Source organism: Tachyglossus aculeatus, chromosome X1, assembly GCF_015852505.1.
Source record: "Tachyglossus aculeatus isolate mTacAcu1 chromosome X1, mTacAcu1.pri, whole genome shotgun sequence".
Classification (NCBI taxonomy): Eukaryota; Metazoa; Chordata; class Mammalia; order Monotremata; family Tachyglossidae; genus Tachyglossus; species Tachyglossus aculeatus.
The window spans coordinates 88,214,784-88,236,799 of record NC_052101.1 but is presented as its reverse complement, the minus strand read 5'-3'; the positions used below and the strand labels follow the sequence as shown (position 1 = coordinate 88,236,799).

Sequence of the window (22,016 nt, the reverse complement as noted above, 5' to 3'; positions counted from 1 at the left end):
TGACGAATCTCGCGGTCCCGCCCGAGCGACCCGGGGTACAGGTGGAGAGGGGTGCAGAAGGGTGGAGGAGGGGGCGGGGAGCGGCTGGGATGAGGCCAGCCCCGCGCCTCCCCTCCTGAGGAGGTGGGGCTGGGTTGGGCTATGCAAATCCCGGCAATGGGAGGCCAATTGCCTGTGCAAGGAGCTTGGGTGCTCAGTGTGCTTTTTTTTTGCCAGCCAGGCAGGCAGGCAAGCGGGCAGGCGGGCAGGCGAGAGAGCATCGCGGCCGCCCGTCGCTCCGCGCCCAGGGGGGCTCTCCAATCGCCGGCACCAACTTGGAATGCGCCCGGGGCGCGCCGTCCAAGAGGCGCAACAAACCCGGCCTGGGGGAAGGGGACCCGGCTCTCTCCCGGCTCCGGAGTGAATTTCCTCGCAGCCCACTCCCCGGATGGATTGGGGGAGAGACCCACAGCGGAGCTGATTGCCAGAGCGGGGGGAGCAGGGGGCGCCCGAGGGGGACTTTTGGAGAAATATGGCCCTGCGGGGGTGCTAGGTTTTGGGGAGAGGGGTGCCGGTTGTGGTTCTGGGGGGAGGGAGAAGCAGGAGAGGGGTTCGTGCTGTGGGTGCCCAAGCTGGGAGGCTCGCCGAACCGGACACCTCGCGGAGGAGCCAGTGGGTCGCTGCCGCCGCCGCCTCCTGCGCCTAGGGAAGGGTAAGTCTCTCCGGGGACTCGGGCAGGGGAGAGGGGGCTTTCCGAGGTCTCAGGGCACGGGCGGCCCCCGGGCCAGGCGGAATCAACTGGAGGGCGTCTTAGATGGTCGAGGCCCGGAAGGTCCACTCGTCCGAGCATCCCGCCGCCACACACCCCTCCGGTTTTCCGGAGCGCCCTCGACTCCCAACTCCGGCAAAGTGTCCGCGGCGCCGGCTTCCAGGGGGGCGTCCGGGATCGTGCCGGACGCGGCTGGGGGCAGCCCGGACGGAGTGTGGGCGGCGGCCAGCGAGGGGAGCGGGTCGGAAGGCCCGAGAGAAGGCGTGTGTGCTATTGGGGGGATGGGGAAGTGCGGGGGCAGGACCGATTGGCGGCGCTGCCCCCTGCCATCGCTGCCGCCGGGGCGAACAATGCCCCAAGGTCCGAGCCGGGCTGGAAGGGGCGGCCCGAATGGGGCGGGAGCGTTACCCAGAACCCCCCACCCCCACCTTTCTGGCATCCCCCCACCCCCATTCAGAGCGGGTCGGTCTGCTGGATTAACCCCTTCGGGCTAAGGGGCGGGGGACAAGCGGCGGGAACTTTTATCGCTAGGCGAGAGATTGGGGGAATATCTGCTGACGGGGTCCCGCGCGCCCCCTCCTCCTTTTCTCCGTCTTTCTCCCCACCTCAATCCTTCAGCCCGACAAGCCGCCTCTGTACTGGCTTCCCGTGACCCGAGGCCGGACGAGCCCAGGCGCTCGGATCCAGAGATCGGGGAGCGGGTCTCGCCCGGGGAGGGATCCTAGCCCCGGAGGCGCCTGACTTCGCCCTGGTTCCTCGGCAACCTGGCGAGCCGAGGCAGGACCTGGGGACCGAGAATCCCTGGGTTCTCTTCGATGTTCCGGAACAGCGGCCCGCCTGGAGGTCTGGGGACGGGTCTGGCCCTTTATGCCTCAGTCTCCCCGTCTGTGAAAGAGGTGGGTGGGAAAGCTAGTGAAAACCTGGAAGTGTAATGCTCTGAATAGGTGGCGAAAGAAATAAAAGAGAATTTGCAAAAAAAAAAAAAGACCTTCAGTGCTGGCAGCTGCTGTTTCCTAACTGTGTTGCCCAGACTTGATGTCTCTGGAGCCCCTTGCACTTAGCCCATTAACTCCCCTATCTTCCCTCTTGTGTCCCTCACCACACTTTTCCGTGATTCCTTGCATTTCCCTCCTTTCTCTGCTGCCCACCTTGGCATCCCCACTTTTTTCTGGCATAAATTTTTCATTCAACACTCCTTTCCAGAGTAAAGTGTCTGGGGTCCTGAGCAGCCAGATGAGATCGTGAGGTTGAGGAGAACGGGTGTGGGTTGGGGGAATTTCTCCAGGCATTCTCCACACACCAACCCAAGGCCACCCCCCAGGTAGTAATGGGGCTGATTGGGCAAGAGTGGGGCAAAATGCAGGGGAGGAGAGCCCCATAGGAGGCTTTCCAAATTTCTCTGCCAGTTTTGCTCCCACATCTGCCTGTTTGTTTTTCCTTTGGCTTTAATTTCCACAAGGAAAACACAACTGCTGTGTAATTAGCAGGAGAAACCCAGATTCTGGAAGAGCCGCAAAACTCACCACAGCTAATTGTATCAGTTGGTTTGGGGAAGGGGAGAAGGTCAAGCTCTCAGCAAAGTTGTGTCTTGGGGCCATGAGTGGACCCCAGGGGCCCCAAATGGAGTGATGAACAAGCAGAAGGGGGCTGGGGGGCCTTGTATTAGGGGTTGTGGGGCCTTTAGGGTTCCTGCCTCCCACCCATTTCTGGAAATGAGTACTCAACCTTGGTGCCTGAAAGGAGAGAACACGGAATGGATCAGTGAAATGGGAACAAGGAGGCCTTGGGTTCAGGGGTGTCTCTGCTCTCTAGCAGGGACTGTTGAAACCAGTTTGGAGTACTGGACTCAGCTGGGAGAATGCTGGGGAGCTGGGATTCCTGGGTTGCATTCTGGCTGCACTCACTGATTCACTATTATTATTAAGTACCGTCAAGTTGATTCCGGTTCATAACGACTCCATGGATGTACACTGATTCACGGGGCAATGTTTTAAGCACATTGCTTTGCTTCTTTGAGCCTCAGTGTGCCTTCCTGCAAAATGGGGGAAAGGCAATTCTGCCGCCTGCTGGCTTCTTGAGGTGGGAGGTGGATCTTGGTGGAGTGCGGGCATTATAAGGGGAAAAAGCTGTTGGGGTCTTCCTGGAGAAGGTTATCTTAATGTAGGAAGATAGATCTGCCAGGATCCAGCTCTGGGAATCTGCTGTGGAGGTTACTGAAACTTCTTTTCTATGTCCAAGAGCCTCCTCTTGTAGCATGAAGGAAATCTGTGTGGGTGTTTGGGGGGGGGGGGTTGAGGGGGAGAGGCAGCAGGAGGGAAAGGAATGGGGAAGGACAGGGAAAATCAAAGAGTTACAAGGGGGAACAGGGAACCCAGTGCAGTCAAGCTGGGTAGATAACACTTAATTCTTCTGTGGGCTGTGCAGATGTTAACTCATTCATCCCCAGGTCTCCCCAGGGAGAGTAATGTGTCATGCATAGAGAGAAACTGAGGCACAGGGAAATAAAGGGATATTCTAAAGAAGAAAAGATTCAGAGCTGGTGGTACCTAGGGGGTGTGGGCCCCTGGCCTTATCTGGAAAAGGCCTCTAGGAATCTGGAAAGGACTGGGTGTCCCTTCAAGCTTGTCAGGGTGGGGGAAGTGGAGCCATGAGTCCACCATGAGAAACTGCTTCCCTCCAGAGGGAACAGCACAGGTAGTAGGGCAGAGAAGGGGCAGGGGAGGGAGGGAAACAAGCAGCCTGGATTCAGCTCTTGCTCTTTAGCATCAGCTGCAGGCAAATTGAACTCCAAATGAGCCACTCCTGGGGTTTCCACTCCTAACTCCCGAGCACTAAAACTCAGCGCTAAAACTCATCCGTATCACAGGCAGCCTGGAGAGGGGGCCAAGATTCTTTCTTCTTGTATTTAACAGATGGGAAAGCTGAGGGCTGACGAGGGGATAGGATGGGACCCAGGCAGCAGAGCAAGATGATGGCAGAGCCAGGAATTGCTCTCGGGAACCCTCTCTTTCCAAGTCCTGTGTCACAGCCTACTATCTATAGCCGACTGGATTCTGGGTTTGTGAGATGAGCCTAGGCTCCACTGCTAAGTACTACTCCACTCTCCCTGCCACCCTTTTCCAGTCTTAGCCCCCTTTCCCCAACTGGCAAAGACCTTCTCCCCGCACCCCCCACCCAACAGAATCCCCATCTAGACAGGCCCACCTCTGGAGGGAGCAGCACAGTCCTTTCGTCCCCAGTACAGACATTTTGACAGGGCAGATGCACAGGCAGGATCTCTGCCCAGTGGCCTGGACTGAGTTGGGACAGGTGCCCCCTTCATTCATTCATTCAGTCGTATTTATTGAGCACTTACTGTGTGCAGAGCACTGTATTAAGCGCTTGGAAAGTACAAGTTGGCAACATATAGAGACGGTCCCTACCCAACAGCGGGCTCACAGTCTAGAAGGGGGAGACAGACAACAAAACAAAATGGGGGGGATGGGGGTGGGGGAACGGTGATGGCAGCAACTCTACATCTTCCCTGATCAGAAGCTCACCTCCTCCAGGAGGCCTTCCCAGACTGAGCCCCCCCCTTTTCCTGTGATCCTCCTCTCCTCCTTCTCACCCCCACTCCCTCCCTCTGCCCTACCCCCTTCCCCTCCCCACAGCACTTGTGTATATTTGTACATATTTATTACTCTATTCATTTTATTAATGATGGTATATATCTATAATCCTATATATCTATTCTGATGGTATTGACACCTGTCTACTTGTTTTGTTTTATTGTCTGTCTCCCCCTTCTAGACCGTTGTTGGGTAGGGGCTGTCTCTGTTGCCAAATTGTACTTTCCAAGCACTTAGTACAGTGCTCTGCACAGAGTAAGTGTTCAATAAATATGATTGAATGAATGAAAAGAGGGAGCTGGTCAGAGCAACTGAGCATGCCTGGTGACAGCCACTAGGTAGGGGAGCAGGGATTGGAAGAGTGATGACAGAAGAAGAGGTGAAGGAGGTAGAAAACTGCAAAGGGGAAAGTGTGAGTGAGAGGAACGCGACTAGGGAGAAGGAATGAAAGGTAGGAAGGGAATGCTGAATTCTGGAGGGTTGAGTAGACAGGAGCATGGGGAGGCTCTGCTGGGTCTGGGGCAGGAGAGAGGATATGATTCAGGGTGGCTTAGAAGACAAGTCCTCACCCTGATTTCCTGTATGCTTCCCCAGCTTCAACCTATTATTCATCTTTTTCTCCTGTACATATGATCCTCCTGGGTCCCAGTAACAAAGTACCCTCAAGAAAATAGACCCCTAGGGTAGGGCCAGGCAACCCAGCAGGGCAGAGGAAGGGATAGAGGGCAGGAAGACCCATTATCTTCTCTCTTGGTTCAGGCTACTCCAGAGGATCCTGCCAATTGCTTAGCTTGACTTCCTTGGTGAGTTTAGCCTTGTTGCAGTCAGAGAATTTGGTTCCAGAAGGAGGTCCGGGGCTGGGATGGGGTCTTCCTTCCACAAAACTATGACTGGGTGACCTTGACCGAGTTACACCGACTAGGAAATACAGGCTAAAGTCATACTGCCCTCTGGCAACCGTGGAACAAGAGGGGGTCACTTTTGACTGTCTGGGAGTTGGAGGCATCCTGCGACCTTATTTAACTTTGTAGTTAGAGGCATGGGGTCTGAGGGATCTTGACTGGCCTGAATATCCTCTGTCCAGCCCCGCTACATGGCATAGTTACCTGGCTCTGCAAAAGGGGCAGGATTGGAGCAGCTTTTCCCATCTAGGCTTGGGATTCCCCTTTCATGAAGGGGTTGGGGGAAGATGGGGCCAGGCAAGACATTACCAAGCTTTTCACTACTCCCTCTGCACATGGGGAGTGGCCTGAATGGCTACAGAGGGTTAAGTTTGGAAACCAAGTTCAGCTGAGTGAAGTTATGTGCCCTGTTTCTTAGCTGTAGATATTTTGCTGATCTCATCTCAATTGTGTGTGTGTGTGTGTGTATGGACTAGTTGTGGAGTTGTTAATAATTCCTTTTTCATTTCTGACCTCGCTGCTTTCTTTTCTCCCAAAGCAATTCCTGGACTCTGATCTGGGTTCTCCCACAATTTAAATAAGGAGAGACACTGACACTCGCAGTCCACTCCTCCCACACCCAAATGCTACCTCCTTCGCTATGAAGGTTTGAGTGACAGGATTTCTGTGGACAGGAAGAAACCCCCTTGTTCCGCAGATAGTGGATCTTTATTGAGGGGAGGAGGATTTTGGAAGGCATCATTCATATTTTGCCAGAGACGTTGGCAAGAAGACAGCATTCAGGTTGGCGTTGCCGAGCCTAAGCAGCATGTCTTCAGTAAACAAATCCTGAATTCCAAACACCTGGAAAGTGGCAGGTCTGGCAGCTTGGTTATCCTCATGCCTCGAACTCCAGGAGATCGAGCCAGGGAGCAGGGTGAATGCTTTGCTTTTCTCTGTCTCGCTCTTTTTCTCTTCTCTACCCTTCCTTCCCCGCCCGCCTCACACCCTCAGGGACTAGGTGGATTCTCCTCCTCCTCTTCCCCCTCCTCCCCTCTCTCCTCCTCCTCTTCTCCCTCCTCCCCCCTTGCCTTGCTCCTCCTCCCCTTCCTCCCTTTGCAGTTTTCCCTCCCATCCTCATTCCTCCTCTTTCCTTCTCCCTTCCCCTGAGCTCTCCCTCCCTCCCCGCTCCTCTTCCCTCCTTTCCTTTGTTTGCTGTGTCGTCTCTGCAGCGTGGCTCCGTGTCCAAGCACAATATCGGGAGGGACTGAGAGCCCTCTCGCAGGGGCGGGCAGGCAGGCGGGTGGAGACTGAAAGGGTGAGCTGCAACCGAGCCGAACTGAGTATTTATTGTGGAATTTGGGTTTTGATGCTCTGGTTCCAAAACACACAGTTTGGGCTCAAGGGTAGATGGAATCAGCCAAGGAGAAAGAACAAGCCATACCTCCCTCTAAGCACCCTAGAACAGGAAATCTCCCCCTTTCAGGCTCCTTGTGTGGATGGGTGGGGTGAGGGGGTAATGAAGGAGGGGGAGTAGGGGTGGGTGGCTGATGTGATTTAAGGCTGCTACAGTTATTGGATAAAATAAAGTTTCATCTATTTCATTCTAATGTGTTAACCGACCCCCTGCCCCCAACCCAACCTGAACCTCAAATACAGCAGGGGTCTCATTACACATACATAGCTCCCCCTTAAAGGGACAGAGCAGTTTAAGAGAATGACAACAGGGAGGGTCTATTAATCACGTTACTACTTATTAAGCTTTCTTGGCCAGTGGTTTGATAGGCATAGTGCTAGTGAGTCACCCGTCAAGCCCCAGGCCCTGCCCTATGGGTGTTTGCACTTTGAAAAGAAAGTCAACAGGGTTGATTTTTTTTTTCTCCCTTTTTCCCCAAGCTGTATGGAAAAATGGAATGTGTGGGTGTGTGGGGGCCAGGAGGGGAGATGTTTGTGGTGGTGGGAAAAGGGTTATAGGAAAAGGTAAGTCTAGAATCCTTCCAAGCAACTCAAAGCCCTTTTAACCCTTAAAACTCTTCTTGGAAGCAGCAAGGTTTGTTAGTCCCATTTGCAGCTGGAGGAACAGAAGCATAAAGAGACACTTCTGATTCCCAATCCAATGCTCTCTTCTTGACCCCATGGCTATATAATTCTCTCCCTCAAGCAATCAGTCAATCCATCAGTTAATTAATCATTCATATTTATTAAGCACTGTGGGAAAGAGCACTGGACTAGACACTTGGGAAAGTAAAATAGAAGAAAAAGGCCCTCAAGGACCTTACACTGCAATGGGGGATACAAGTAGACCCAAATTATTTACAAATAGTGGGAGCAGAGGGCGAACAAAGGATCAACTGGTAATAACAAAAGTGTGGAAAGGTGAGTAGATGAATAAATACTATATTTACTTGCATAATAGCCCCACTTTTGCATAATTGTGGTAACATTAAAACAGGGGCGGGGGTATTATGTGGGTCATATAAGAATTAAGTCTAGCAATAAGGGGAGAAGGAGGTAAGAAAAAGATGAGAGGGCACTGAAGACTGTTGCTATCACTGTATTTAAGTGCTTACTATGGTCATGTACTCTTCTAAGCACTAGGGTAGATACAAGTTAATCAGGTTGGACCTAATCCCTGTCCCATATGAGGCTCACATTCTAAGAGGTAGGACAAGTATTTAATCCCCATTTTACAGTTGAGGAAACTGAGGGTTAAGTGATTTGCCCAAGGTTACATATCAGACAAGTGGCAGAGCTAGGATTAGAACCTTTTCTTTCCAGGCCCTTGCTCTTTCCACTGGGCCATGCTCCTTCTCATTAGGCCATGCTATTTCTCCTGTCTTTTACTTGTTTTGCACTTGCCCAAGTGCAGAGTACAATAGGCACTTAATTAACTCACTACCCCCACCACCACCAATCTCACCCCTCATTCTGGCAGCTGTCTTAGTAAATTAACTCCCTCCACTTGCTCTGTTATCCCTGGCTCACCCTTCTGCTGCTCCTCCTTCCCCTGGTGATCAAAATTATCCCTGCTTGGAATTACATGGTACCAAATAAATTCCTCCTAAGAAGTCATAATTTCCTCCTCAAAAATCAAGGTAGGGCAATTTATGCAAGTAAATACAGTTAGTTGAATACCAATAACAGGGGTAGTAGTAGTAATTGTAATTTTAAGTGCTTAATAATAATAATGCTATTTGTTAATCACTTTACTATGTGCCAAATACTCCAAGTAGAGTACTAAACGCTGAGGTAGATACACAATAACTAGGTCCTACATGAGGCTCACAGTCCAAGTAGGAGGGAGGGCAGATATTTAATCCCCATATTGCGGTTAAGGGAATTGAGGCATAGTGAAGTGACTTGCCCAAGGTCACACAGCATTTATGTGGCAGTCAGAATTAGAACCCAGGTCCTCTGACTCCCAGGCCCATGTTCTCTCCACCAGGCCATGCTGCTGCTAATGTTCCTTAATGTGCACAGAGCATTGTACTAAGTGCTGGGTGCAGTACCTGCCAAGGATGGGGGTGGCCAGGGAGAGAGAGGATGAGAAGCAGCATGGCCTAGTTGATAGAGCACAGGTCTGGGAATCACTAGTCTAATGTGCCACATACCTGCTGTGTAACCTTGGGCAAGTCATTTAACTTCTCTGAGCCTCAGATACCTCCTCTATAACAGGGACTCTGCGCATCAGGCAGAAACTCCTCACCCTCGGCTTCAAGGCTCTCCATCACCTCGCCCCCTCCTACCTCACCTCCCTTCTCTCCTTCTACAGCCCAGCCCACACCCTCCGCTCCTCTGCCGCTAAGCTCCTCACCGTGCCTCGTTCCCGCTATCGACCCCCGGCCCACATCATCCCCCTGGCCTGGAATGTCCTCCCTCCCAACATCCGCCAAGCCAGCTCTCTTCCTCCCTTCAAGGCCCTACTGAGAGCTCACCTCCTCCAGGAGGCCTTCCCAGACTGAGTCCCCTCCTTCCTCTCCCCCTCGTCCCCCTCTCCATCCCCCCCATCTTACCTCCTTCCCTTCCCCACAGCACCTGTATGTATATATGTTTGTACATATTTATTACTCTATTTCACTTGTACATATCTATTCTATTTATTTTATTTTGTTAATATGTTTGGTTTTGTTCTCTGTCTCCCCCTTCTAGACTGTGAGCCCACTGTTGGGTAGGGACTGTCTCTATATGTTGCCAACTTGTACTTCCCAAGCGCTTATACAGTGCTCTGCACACAGTAAGCGCTCAATAAATACGATTGATTGAGACTGTGTCCAACCTGATTATTTTGTACCTACCCCAGTACTTAGAAGAGTGCCTGACACATAGTGCTTAACAGATGACATTACAAAAAATGAAAAAAGAAGGAATACAAAGGAAAGAATTAGTCCCTATCCCTCACTGGGGACTCACAGTGGAAAAGTTAAAAAGGGGGTGAGGGGGACTGTTGACAGATCCATAAGGGGAGATGAAATAGCCACATGCCAAGGGTCACTGTAGCTGCAGCAGTGCTAAAAGTAGCTTTTGGGATGACATGAGCTTCGATGGTGAGAATTAATGAGGGAGTGCGCCCTGGAAGAGGAGGTCAGATTTTAGAAGGGCTTTAAAGATGGAGAGCTCTCTCCCTTCCTCCCACTCCACTCGCAATAATTTAAGGGAGCAGGCAAGCACCAGTGGGCCCCAGGTAGAACTAGATGCCTTTGGAGCAAGACCTCCTGAATGGGTTTGCAGGCTACAGCCTTACAACACATGGCACTCAAGGGGGTGCTGGATATCTTCAGGGAGGTCTTATCCCCTAGAAATAGGACAATGGGACACACTTTTGGCAGGCAGTTTTTTGGTGGCCAAAAGCTGGTTTCCCAGAGCAAAGAGGCATTTGCCAGTTCATACCTCTGAGGAGGCACAAATTGAGCATTTGGGGTAGAGGGTACGTGACTTTAACATGGATGAAGAGCCCCCAATACTCTACAGGCCACAGCCTCTCCACTGGAAAGCAGCGTGGCCTAGTGGAAAGAGCACAGGCCTGGGAGTCAGAGGACCTGGGTTCTAATCCTGCTCTGCCATGTGTCTGCTGTGTGACCTTGGGCAATTGACTTCTTTATGTTCCAGTTTCCTCATTTTTCAAATGAGGATTCACTACCTGTTCTTCTTTTCCCTTAGACACCTGGGACAGGGAATGTGTCTGACCTGACCTATTTTGTATCTATCCCAGCACCCAGTATAATGCTGGGCACATAGTAAAAGCTTAACAAATACCACAGTTATTACTAGCATTGCCTGCAGAACCTCTGTCATTGTCATCTTGTTCCCTCAGCACCAGTAGGGCTGTGCTGAAATGTTCTGAAATGGGGTTTGAAATGGGGCTGTTTTGATCTGAACTCCTCAAAATCCTCTGCCCATCTCGGTGTCTCACTTTACAGCCCAACATCCTGAAACTTAGAATGGGGATGGTAGAATACTAGTCATAGATCCTGCCAGGAAGTAGACACAGACATCCCAATTTCATCCTGGAGCCTAGAGCAGCAATATGTGCTGCTGCCTCTCCTGGCTGATCAGGAAGATGGTGTTTAACATTTTTTGGACTGGGGGAGGAGGGGAAGGGGAACCAGAACGTTGAGGAAAAAGATCTGTAATCAGGGCGGTGTAAGCCCCCAGCTGGGTTTTCCATGCCAGTTTTCCTGCCGATAAGCATGGGGAGGGGAGAGTTAGGTGGCAGTCTAGAAAGTTTGGTTATGGAAAATGGGACTGAACAATCTGTTCAGACAACTGGTGAGGCGACATTTACAAAACAGCCAGCCTGTCATGAGGAAACAATATTTTAAAAACACAGAATTAAAATTGTGTGTGTGGGAAGGGCGTGCTCCAGATCAGGGGATCTTGCCTTTCTCAGCTATGGTTGGTCCCATGAAAGGGGACTTTAACTCCCACCTGTACCCACTGCACACCAAACTGGTTGATTTGGAAGCTAGGCATTTGAGTTGGTTTTTCCAGGTATTCACAGGTCCTGGCTGAGAGGATGAAACTGGTTCGGATCAGAAGACCCAGGAACGTGCTCCGTCTAAAACCATCTCCACAGACACAGCCCTGTGGGGCCATGGAACCAAGAAACCTTCTGGGCTAGTGGTTTGAGTCAAAGACTGGGAATTAGAGAAGCAATGTGGCCTGGTGGGTAGAATACAGGCCTGGGAGTCAGAAGGACATGGGTCCTAATTCCAGCTCTGCCACATGTCTGTTGTGTGACCTTGGGCAAGTCACTTAACTTCTCTGTGCCTCAGTTCCTTCATCTGTAAAATGGGAATTAAGACTGCAAGCCCCATGTGGGACATGGACTGTGTCTGACCTGATTAGCCTGTATCTACCCCAGCACTTAATACATTGCCTGGCACCTGATAAGCACTTAACAAATTCCATTAAAATAAAATTGGGATTCCTGGACTCTCTTTTCCCATGCTGCCACAGACTCCATTGTGTGACCCTGGGGCAAGTGGTATTCCTCACTAAAAGAAGGATATTGGTTTAGTGAATTTCCCCATTGAGTAAAAGGGGAAACAGACTCCCAGATGCAATAAAACTGAGGTTAGACTCTTTCATTAGGCTCTCCTGGATTTCAGAATTAGGAAGAATAATCCAGACCCCTTTCTCCTTTCTGTGGGATTTGTGAAGAGGAATGGAATAGTCATGTCCAGTTGGTGCCCAGTTGTTCTCCATCCACCCAAGAGGAAGCAGGCAAAATTGCAGCAGAAGAAATGTAAATTGTGTATAAGAAACAACTTCCTGAATGTGAGAGGTTGTGGGATCTTCTTCCACTCCCCAGAGGACCTGGAAAAAAGGAAAGTGCCCATCTGTCAGGAATGGTTGAGGTGATAACCAGGGGGAAGAGAAAAGGAAGACATGACTTAGTGGCCTGTTCCCCCCTACCCATCGCATGATTTTTGCAAAAAAGCTGCTTGGGTTTCCTGGGAAAAACAAAAATATCATTTCTCGACAACTGGCTTCTCCTTCTCTTCCCTCCACCCTCTCCCCTCCCCATCCCTCCAATATCCATAGTCAGTTCTTGGTCAGCATCCCCACAAGAAGGTAGCAATAGGGATTGGGCTCCTTCTCCTGCTCTGTAGTAGTTGCCATGAAGATGAGGGATTGGGAGTGTTAGAGGCTTAGATGAGGTCTGGAGTAATCCGTGCCAATGGAGTTAGCTGTACAAGAAGAACCTGCTTTCTCACTTCCCAAAGCTCTTTCCTTACAGATAGATGGGTTCAGGTTGGAGGGGAGGGAGTAGCTGCCTGCAAACATTTGTGGCTCACCCCTCTGCCAAAAAGGGCCAGGAACCCTACAGGGCAGCACCTCGGGAGTCAAGAGTTGGGCTGCCATTGTCCCTGTGATTCCTCTGTGCCTCGCTAGTCTCCATCTTGGCTGTGTCTGGGCTACTCTAGCAGCACCTCAGCCCATGTCATGCACAAGCCTCTTTTCCTTTTTCTGAGGAAGGGGAAAAGAGGAACTCTATCTTTTGCCTCTCTCTCTCCCTCCTCCTCTCCTTTTTCAAGTCTTTAATGAAGACCAGATTTTCTGAGCATTGGAGGAGAAAACTACCCTGGGTTTACTAAGTATAGGTCTCCTTGTATGCCATATGCCTTCACTGAAGGGGCAAAGTGAGGAGAAAAGGAAGAAAGGAAGTCCTAGCACCTGGCATTTGTTGGCAAAGATTATTGGTTTAAGATGAAGGTTCCTTATAGGCCCTGAACTTCTAGCTGTATGATGATTCTTAGGGAGTTCACATGATTGTTTTGGGCTCACACCATCTGCAGTTCATCAAGTTGGACCATGTGGCAGACAATGATTGCCCCCTCAGAGGAGTGGGAAGGGTGTGCTGAAAATGCCAAAGTCAGGTGGAATTCAAGCCTTCCTTTCCACCCAAATAGGGAAGGCCTCTTGGAGGGGCTATGTTTGGAAAGAGGTGAAGGGCTTGACTGGGAGCAGGTGCCATTGAGGATGGTATAGAAGGTGTGGAATCTAAAATAGAGGAAGTGAGCCACGGAAATGGTTGTGTGGATGGAGTTAAGGGACTAGAAAAGGGCATAGAGGTGGGTGGTAACCAGCTGGAGTTTTGCCCATGTTATGGATGGGAACACTGAGACACAAAGTGGACACAGGAGAGGCCCAAGGTGGACTACTCATGATGCCAGGAAGAGAACTTCAGTGTCTTGACTCCAGCTCAGGCTTGTAGCAATCAGAATCTAGTAACCACCTTGGGAGTGACAAGCTCAGCGTGACTGGGCAGGGAATGTGCCAGTTATATTGTTGTTTGTACTCTCCCAAGTGCTTAGTACAGTGCCCTGCACACAGTAAGAGCTCAATAAATATGATTGATTGATTTTGAGTGTAAGCTCCCTGAGAGCAGTGATCATGCCTACTTACTCTAGTGTACTCCCCCAAGTGCTGAGTGTAATGCTCTGCGCAGTCAATGTTCAATAAATATGATTGATTGTTTGATCTGTCCTCCACCTGGTGGTCTAGGAGTTGATCCTGGTTCTGTTGTGTCCTCCCAGCTGCAGGCATCTGGAGGGTCGTCTCTGCCGCTCAGATCCACGGAATTGCCCCACCATGCCCGCCTCTGGCCTCTTATTCTGGGCCTCCCTGCTGACTGTGGCCTGGCGGGCTGCCCACTCCAAGGACTACCTCTTCGCCACACCCCGGGTCCAACTTTCCTTTAAAGGTAAGAGGCAGAAACTGCAGTTGCCAGAAAATTTTGGAGACCCTAGCAGGTAATGGGAGTGGGGAGGTTTCATACTGTAGAGGTGGAAAATGGCAGAGGGCAGCAGAGAGAGAATGAGGGAGAGACTGAGGAAGTGACTTCTTTGTAGCCAGGGCACATTTAATAAACACTCCCTTCTGGTGACCCTTTGCCTGAGAGAGAGAGAAAAGAAAATTCTGGCCAGGATCCCAGAGTTGGTTGGAACAGGCTCTGAGCTCACTCTTGCTCCTGTGAGTTTGGCGGTAATTCTTGACTTCCAGGATGGTAGCTGGCAATCTGAGTGGCTCAATAACTGTGAAATGGGAAAGGCCTATGAGGAGAGGGTTCTGGTTTTGAGCATGCCAACTCTAACATCTGGGGAAAAAAGAGACCTTAAAGTCCATCCTGGGTCACAGGAGACAGTGCCCCCTGTCCTCTGCCTCATGGGAGGAGATGGAGGTTGTCTGTGTTTCCTCATCCTCTCTTGGTCAGCAAGGGTACAATCTCACCCCATCCCCTGAATCAGGAGCTCCCCACGTGTGGAACCTGGAGAAATGAGGAGGCTGGGGTGGGCTGAGGAGCTGGGCACAGACGTGACTGCCGGGGGGGTGTATTCTCTACTGCCATATCTAGCTGCTGATGGCTTGCAGCCTCCAAAGGAGTAGGCCAAACTCAGTGACTAGGAGCCATGGTGTGATGGTGGTAGGGGGGAGGGGAGGCCGACTGTGTCTTACCTCTTGCCCTTGTTCTGACTTTTTCGTGGTATTTGTTAAGCACTTACTATGTGTCAAGCACTGTTCTAAGCGCTGGGGTAGATGCAAATTTATCAGGTTGGATAGAGTTCCTGTCCCACATGGGGCTTACAGTCTAAGTAGGAGGGAGTAGGAATAAGTCCTCATTTTACAGTTGAGGAAACTGAGGCACAGAGAAGTTAAGTGACTTGCCCAAGGTCACACAGCAAGCTATTGGCAGAGCGGGGATTAGAACTCAGGTACTCTGACTCCCAGGCCCATGCTCTTTCCACTAGGCAATACTGCTTCTCTGGGTTCCAGTCTCCTCTTCTTGTTACAGTTGCTTTTTTCTGACCAATGTCAAGCTGTCCCTGGACTGCAGGAGGCAATTTTTGTGCTCAAAGGGGCTAATCAGTGTGAAAAATAGCAATTTGTTCCAAGGCAAAATGCCCCCTGTTCCTCTACTTTAGAGGCCTGTTTGTTTTAAAGGGGTGAAGCCAGCTACATCTGCTGAAACCTTTCTTGCCTGTTCAGGGTAAACAGAGAATGGGAGTAGCTTGTGGGAGACCCCAAGACTGCAGACCTCAAGTCCTCTAGACTGTAAGCTCATTATGGGCAGGGGACATGTCTGCTAATTCCATTGTATTGTACTCTCCCAAGTGCTTAGTACTGCGCTCTGCCCATGGTAAGCACTCAATAAATGCCATTGTTTGATTGATGGACCATCCCCTGGACTCTGAGGGTGCTGAGGCCATGGCCAAACCTCCCCCCAGACCTATGCCTGTTCTTCCTATTCTCCAGGAAAATTGACCTGGAAAGGGCCCTGACGTCAGGGCCTGAGGACCTTGAACTGACTAGGGTCCCAAAACAGTCAGCTGGGTTTGGGTGCTAATAGAGGAAGGGTACAGAAAAATGTAATGGCAATATTATGATGATCATGGTTTTATTGTTCTATTCCTGTTTTCCTTTTATGGAATCATGGTAGAAGCCGCAGAGTGGATCAACCAAACCAGTTCCCCTTGCACTGTTGCTATTCTCAGTATGGGACTGTTGCTACTTACCATTCCTCAGTATGCTAGGTCCTAAGCAGGTAGCAAGAGCGGTCAGTTTTCCAGGAACATAGTTCTGGGATAGTTCTGCACTTGGATATGTGCCCTTTGGACACTTGGTATTCAGTCCACTCTCAGCCCCATGGCACTTATGTACATATCCATTATTTATGTATTTATATTAATGTCTTTCTCCCCCTCTAGGCTGTAAGATCATTGTGGGCAGGGAATATATCTACCAACTCTGTTGTATTGCACTCTCCCAAGCACTTAGTACAGTGCTCTGCACAAAATAAGTGTTCAATAAATACCATTGATTGATGGATTGGTTGAGTCAAGACAAGGGCATACATGTGCAGTTTCATGAGATGCTTTTGAAAAACAGAGATTCTGGGGACCAAGAAACAAGCTTTGCATTTCCCCAGCACTCCTGTCCGCAGACTCCACTGCTGTTTTTCCTCTGTTTTCTTCACAACAAGCAACGTGAGGTAGGAGAGGAATAAAAATGATTCAACCTTATGGGGGAAGCAGTGGGGGCTGAGAGAGAGATTGGGGTGGAGTCAGGAAGGAAATGCAGGTGTCATTGATACTGGGGATGGTAATAATAATAATAGTGTACTTACTATGTGCCAAGCACTATAATAAGTGCTGGTGTAGATATGAGATAATCAGGTCCCACATGGGGCTCACAGTGTAAGTAGGAGGGAGAACAGGCATTGAATCCCCATTTTACAGATGAGGGAAGTGAGGCACAGAGAAGTTAAGTGACTTGCCCAAGTCACACAGCAAGCAGTTGGCAGAGCCAGGATTAGAACCCAGGTCCTCTGACTCCCTGGCCTGGGCTCCTTCCACTAGTCCACGCTGCATATAACTCTCACTGCTCATTCTAGCCACACAGCATTGCTCAGTGAAAAATAGCCTCTAGCTTTGGACTCAGAGAGTTCATGGACTGCAAGAGCTCTCCAGAAGCCAACTAATCCAACCCCCTGCCTCCAGGCATGAAGGTATTTACACTCTCCCAGGTTGTTCTCCAGGGAGAGCAATTTCTTTTCTCTCCTTCTTCCCACGGAACTCACACTCAGCTAGTTCTCAGTCCGTCCCTGCTGCTGAAGAGAGTTGGAGAGATTGGGCAACTTCCCCTCTGCTCCCTATCTCTCGCACACTTTTTCCTTTTCTCTCCTCTCCAAGATAGATGCCCCTGCTCGACTTCATCAGGCAGCCACAGTTAACTTCTAGCTTCCCTTAAAAGCCAGCTGGGATGTGGGAGCTGTAAATTGAGCTGTCTTTAATCGGCTTTTACGAGTCGATAATTTCTCTGTGTGTCTCCAGTGGACAGACTCAGGGGGAGGGGAGGGGAGGCGGGGTGGGGCAGTGGGGCCAGGGGAGGTACTGTTTAACACAATATGAGTTTGAGAAATGTGAGGAGGAAGAATTAATCAATTTGGGCTGTGAAAGCAGGCCCACGTTCCCACCTCGGCCAATAAACCGCCAGCTGGGTCCTGGGGAAAGGTGAGAGATTTAGCCTGGTGATACCTCCTCCGAATTCCACATAGCAGATTAATAGGTACAGAAACAGATCTCCCCACCCCCAAGCCTTGCCCTCTCTTTCGCCCCATCCCCAAAGCACAAGGGAAGAAAGCAAAGATAAATCACAATGGGAAGAGGAGAATTTCCCCTGCTCCCCTTACCATCCCCACCACCCTCCCATCTAGCAGGCTATCATGGCCCAGGACTACCTAGCCTGAGCTAGCTAAGCATTTGTTTAGCTCAGTACAGTACTCTGCCTGAAGTAATCAATCAATTAATCAATCATTGGTATTTATTGAGGGCTTACTGTGTGCAGAGCACTGTACTAAGCACTTGGGAGAGTACAATAGTATAGCAAATCAGCATGGCCTAGTGGAAAGAGCATGGGCCTGGGAGTCAGAGAACCTTGTCTCTAATCCTGGCTCTGCTACCTACCTGCTGTGTGACCATGGGCAAGTTGCTTATCTTCTCTGGGCCTCAGTTCTCTCATTTGCAAAATGGGGATTTAATACCTGTTCTCCTTCCTAGACTGTGAGCCAGCCCCATGTGGAACCTGATTATCTTTTATCTAACCCAGTGCTTAGTCCAGTGCTTGTCACATAGTAAGCCCTTAACAAATACCATTATTATTATTATTATTATTACAATATAACAGATTTGATAGATATGTTCCCTGCCCACAAAGAGTTTACAGTCTAGAGATAGGTAATAGGAAGTCAGTAAGTTTTCAGTCAGTACCATTGATCGATTGTTTGGTAAGAGCACATGGAATGGGGCAGGACAGCCTGGAAGGACAGTTGGGTGGGACTCGTCCCAATATTGGGCCACAAGTGAGGAGAGTTGTGACCTCAGCCTTGTGCCTTCCTGGGGCCACTTAGAACAAACAGACAAGATTAGCAGGAGTTTGAGTAGCTGAGTTCTCCCTCAGTGTGGAGGCTGCTGTATCCTGAGAGAACAAATCAGCATGGAGAGGAGCTTGCCTAGTCCCAGAGCACTGACAGGAGAACATTCTGATTGGCTACTGGTTTTCTTCCTTGAGCTAGTCATCTCCTATGACAGATTCTAATTGGTTGTGAAATTTGGGAACCAGAGCTCACATGGAAGAATGCCCTTCCTTTTCCTATCCGACAATCGCTCTCCCCACCTTCAAAGCCTTATTGAAGGCACATTTTCTCCGAGAGGCCTTCCCAGACTAAGCCCTCATTTTCTCTTTTCCACTCCCTTTTGAGTTGCCTTGACTTGCTCCCTTTTATTCACCACCCCCAGCCCCACAGCACTTATGTCTATCTGTAATTTATATATTTATATTAATGTCTGTGTCCCCCTCTAGTCATCATGGGCAGAGAATGTGTCTGTTTTATTGTTGTTTGTACTCTCCCAAGCACTTAGTTCGGTGCCCTGCATGCAGTAAGTGCTCAATAAATATGATTGACTGATTGACTGAAGGGAGCTGACTGGCACTACTGGAGGCAAATTCTTACTGGTTGACAGCATTAGTTAGTTTGAATTCCTAGCGTGCCTCTCTTCTGGCAAGATTCCTGGTATTTATTGAGGGCCTACTGTGTGCAGAGCAGTGTAGTAAGCACTGGGGAAGAATACAATCCAGGAAGAACAGGTTACAGTCCCTAGTCCCCAGGGCCTCATACACAATCTGAAGTGGGGGCTGGGAGGTTGGTGACTGGCAAGCGAGGAAAGGGTGAATACACAGACCCTGAAACACCAGAACGCAAGGACAGCACTAAACACAATAGGGGCCCCAGAACACAGTCACTGAAAGAGCCATCTTTTATTTATTTTTTAATAGTATTTGTTAAGCACTTATTATGTGTCAAACACTGTATTCAGGCTCCTCACCACTCAGGCAGAGCTGTTCAGAGCCCAGGAGTCGCAACAGCCACAGGCAAAGCTTTCCCTGCATTCTACACCTGGGGGAAGCGTGACAAGGCTGGTGGGGAATAGAAACCATGATGATGGAGAGGTTGGGGGAAGAAGGGAGGGTTTGAGTCTGGGGTCCCAGGACCATGCACTGCTGGAGTTTGAGTCTTAATGACTTCTCGCCACCCCATTATCTGCTGAAATGGAGGCTTAGATTCCTTTCTGTAACGAGAGTGTAAGCTCCTTGTGGGCAGGGAACATGGCACTCCTTTGTTTTGTACTTCCTACAAGCTTAGTACAGTGCACTGCACCTAGGGTTTGCCACTTATCAGCTGTGTGACTTTGGGCAAGTCACTTCACTTCTCTGTGCCTCAGTTCCCTCATCTGTCAAATGGGGATTAAGACTGTGAGCCCCACGTGGGACAACCTGATTACCTTGTATCTACCCCAGTGCTTAGAACATTGCTTGACACATAGTAAGCATTTAACAAATACCATCATTATTATTATTAGTGGCTGCTTGGGAAATTGTACTGGGGGGGCATGATCCATTTTTGTTCATACTTCTGCAGTCTGATTGACCTCTGGAATGTAAAAATGCCACATAAGGGGAAGGAGGAACCAGGCAAAGGGGTGTGTATGGGAGTGTCACTTGGCCCTTTGTGGAACACTCTAGATCCATCCCCTAGGATTCTGTTTGTCCTGGAGTGTGGCCCTGTCCTTCTCTGAAGCCCAGTTTCCCAGGTATAGGAAGGGAGAAGGGTAGGGATACACTTTTGATTTCTTGATGAGTATGAAAAGACTTTCATGAAAATAAGCCACTGTAGAAGAATCCAAGTAAGGCTTTGGACTGAGGGGGTCATAAAGAGAAGCTGGGCTTGTAGTCTCTAAGTAAGTATAACTGCTGCAGGAAGCTCTGGCACAAGCTGTAGTCAAGGCTGGAAGAATCTTAACTTGAATTGTGTTGAGCATAGCTGGGTCATTCCGAGCAACTGAGGCAAGGAATTGCTGAATCCATTTTAAGATGATCCTCAGGGACTTTAGTATCCAAGTGGACATTTCTGATGGTCCCTTAGTTGCCCACTTCCTCTCACACCTCAACTCTTCCGACCTCCTACTCCACCCAACCCTTTCAGTAACTTGGATACATATTGGATTTCATCATCATTAGTCATCATCATTCCGCTCCCTCTTCTTCCCTCCTTCACTGCCAACTTCAACCGCTCACTCTCTCTCTGATGCTCCTTCCTCTCCACCTGCTAACATGCTGTCTCTGGACATCCGTCCCCCAGTGTACCTCTACCTATCACCCTATCTCCATCTTCCCATTCCCCCATGGGTTGCAAGTACCCCCTATCTCCAATTTTTCTTCAACTCCTTCCTTGACCTTCTACAATCTGATTTTCAAAGCCCATTGTGGCCCACTCCCTTGTATGGATTTTCTGTGTCCCACTCCCTTGTATGGAAATGCTATGTGATCTTGGTTTTTCTCACACAGTTGTCTCCTTATTCTCCTCTTATCTCTCTGGCCAACCCAGTTCACTCTTCCTCTGCTTCCCACCCCTTAACTGCGGAGGTCCCTCAAGGCTCTGTTCTGGGTCCTCTTTTTTCAATTTATACTCACTCCCCTGGGGAGTTCATCCACTCCAAAGGCTTCAACTATCACCTCTATGCAGATAATTCCCAAATCTGCCTAACTAGCCCTGCCTCTCTCCTTTTTGGCTATCTCACATTTCCTCCTGCCTACAGGACATCTTTACCTAGGTGGCCCACCAGCAGCTCAAGCTCAATATGTCCAAAACTGAGCCTCCTCATCTTCCTTCCCAAACCCTCCTCTATGTATCTTTCCCATCACTGTTGACTCACTATCCTCCTCGTGCCTCAAGCCCACAACCTTGGCATTATCCCTTGACTCCTCTCTCCCTTTAGACTCCTTTATTCAGTTTGCACACATCCTGTCAGTTTTTCCTCCACAAGATTTTGAGGATCTACTACTTCCTCTCCACTCAAACTGTCACCACCCTGGTCCGAACATTTGTCATATCTTGACTTGATTACTGCAGCAGCCTCCTTGCTGCCCTCCCGGCCTCCAGCCTCTCCCTTCTCCAGTCCATCCTGAGTCATTTTTCTAAAATGTCATTCTGCACACTTACCCCTGACTCTTCAAAATCTTTAAAAGCCATTGTGACTCCTCATCTGCATTTCCCAGCAGACTTTTGCAGGAGCGGAGCGAGGCCCTGGAGGGAGGTGGTGGGCACTGTTCTGAAGCCCTTGAAGCAGGATGCTGTGGAGGACTCTGGGGAAGGTGACTAAGACAGCTGTTCTGCTGTGACTAAGGCAGCTGTTCTGCTGTGGCCCCTGCTCCTAGTTGGAGCTGATGAAGAAGCAGGTGAGGTGTGAATGTCTCTCCTCTGCCCAGAGCACTTCCTGGCCTTTTGTTCTCCTTATATAAATGTTTACGTCTTTGTGAACAAGCCAGTGGGAAACAGAAACTCCCAGCTCCAGTCCTCACAACTCAATTCGTATCTGCTGGGTCACCCCCATGCTGCTGGGAGCTGTAGAATTAACAGGGAAATCACACCAGGGTGGCCCTGCCATGAAGGACTGAGAGCTTTAGGTGCTGGGCAGGTGTCTGAGTGTCTGAGCATGGGGGCATTGGAATTGGCCTGGGTAGAAAAGGGAATTTGCAGAGAGCACACCAAACCCCACAGCCAAAGCTCCTGGGCGGACACTGCTACATATCTCCTGGCCCCATTGTCAGAATCAACCCTAGGAGAAGTAACTTGTGCAAGGCACCCGAGAGGTTGTGATCATCAGTGGAGTAGCCAGCAGGAGTTCCCTCATCACCCATCTGTCCAGAAGCCTGTCCTGC

At 50.0% G+C, this 22,016-nt stretch overlaps 1 protein-coding gene across 3 annotated transcripts in view; it reads left to right on the top strand.

The window, feature by feature from the left end:
• Positions 1-558: 558 nt before the first annotated feature.
• The window catches only part of SEMA3F (semaphorin 3F), a 94,810-nt gene continuing 73,352 nt past the window's right edge, over positions 559-22,016 (top strand). For all 3 annotated transcript variants that reach the window (XM_038772379.1, XM_038772378.1, XM_038772377.1), the window contains exons 1-2: positions 559-691; positions 13,778-13,944. In XM_038772379.1, the coding sequence (XP_038628307.1) occupies positions 13,833-13,944 (112 nt within the window). In that variant the 5' untranslated portion in view covers positions 559-691; positions 13,778-13,832. The remainder of the gene's footprint in view (positions 692-13,777; positions 13,945-22,016) is intronic.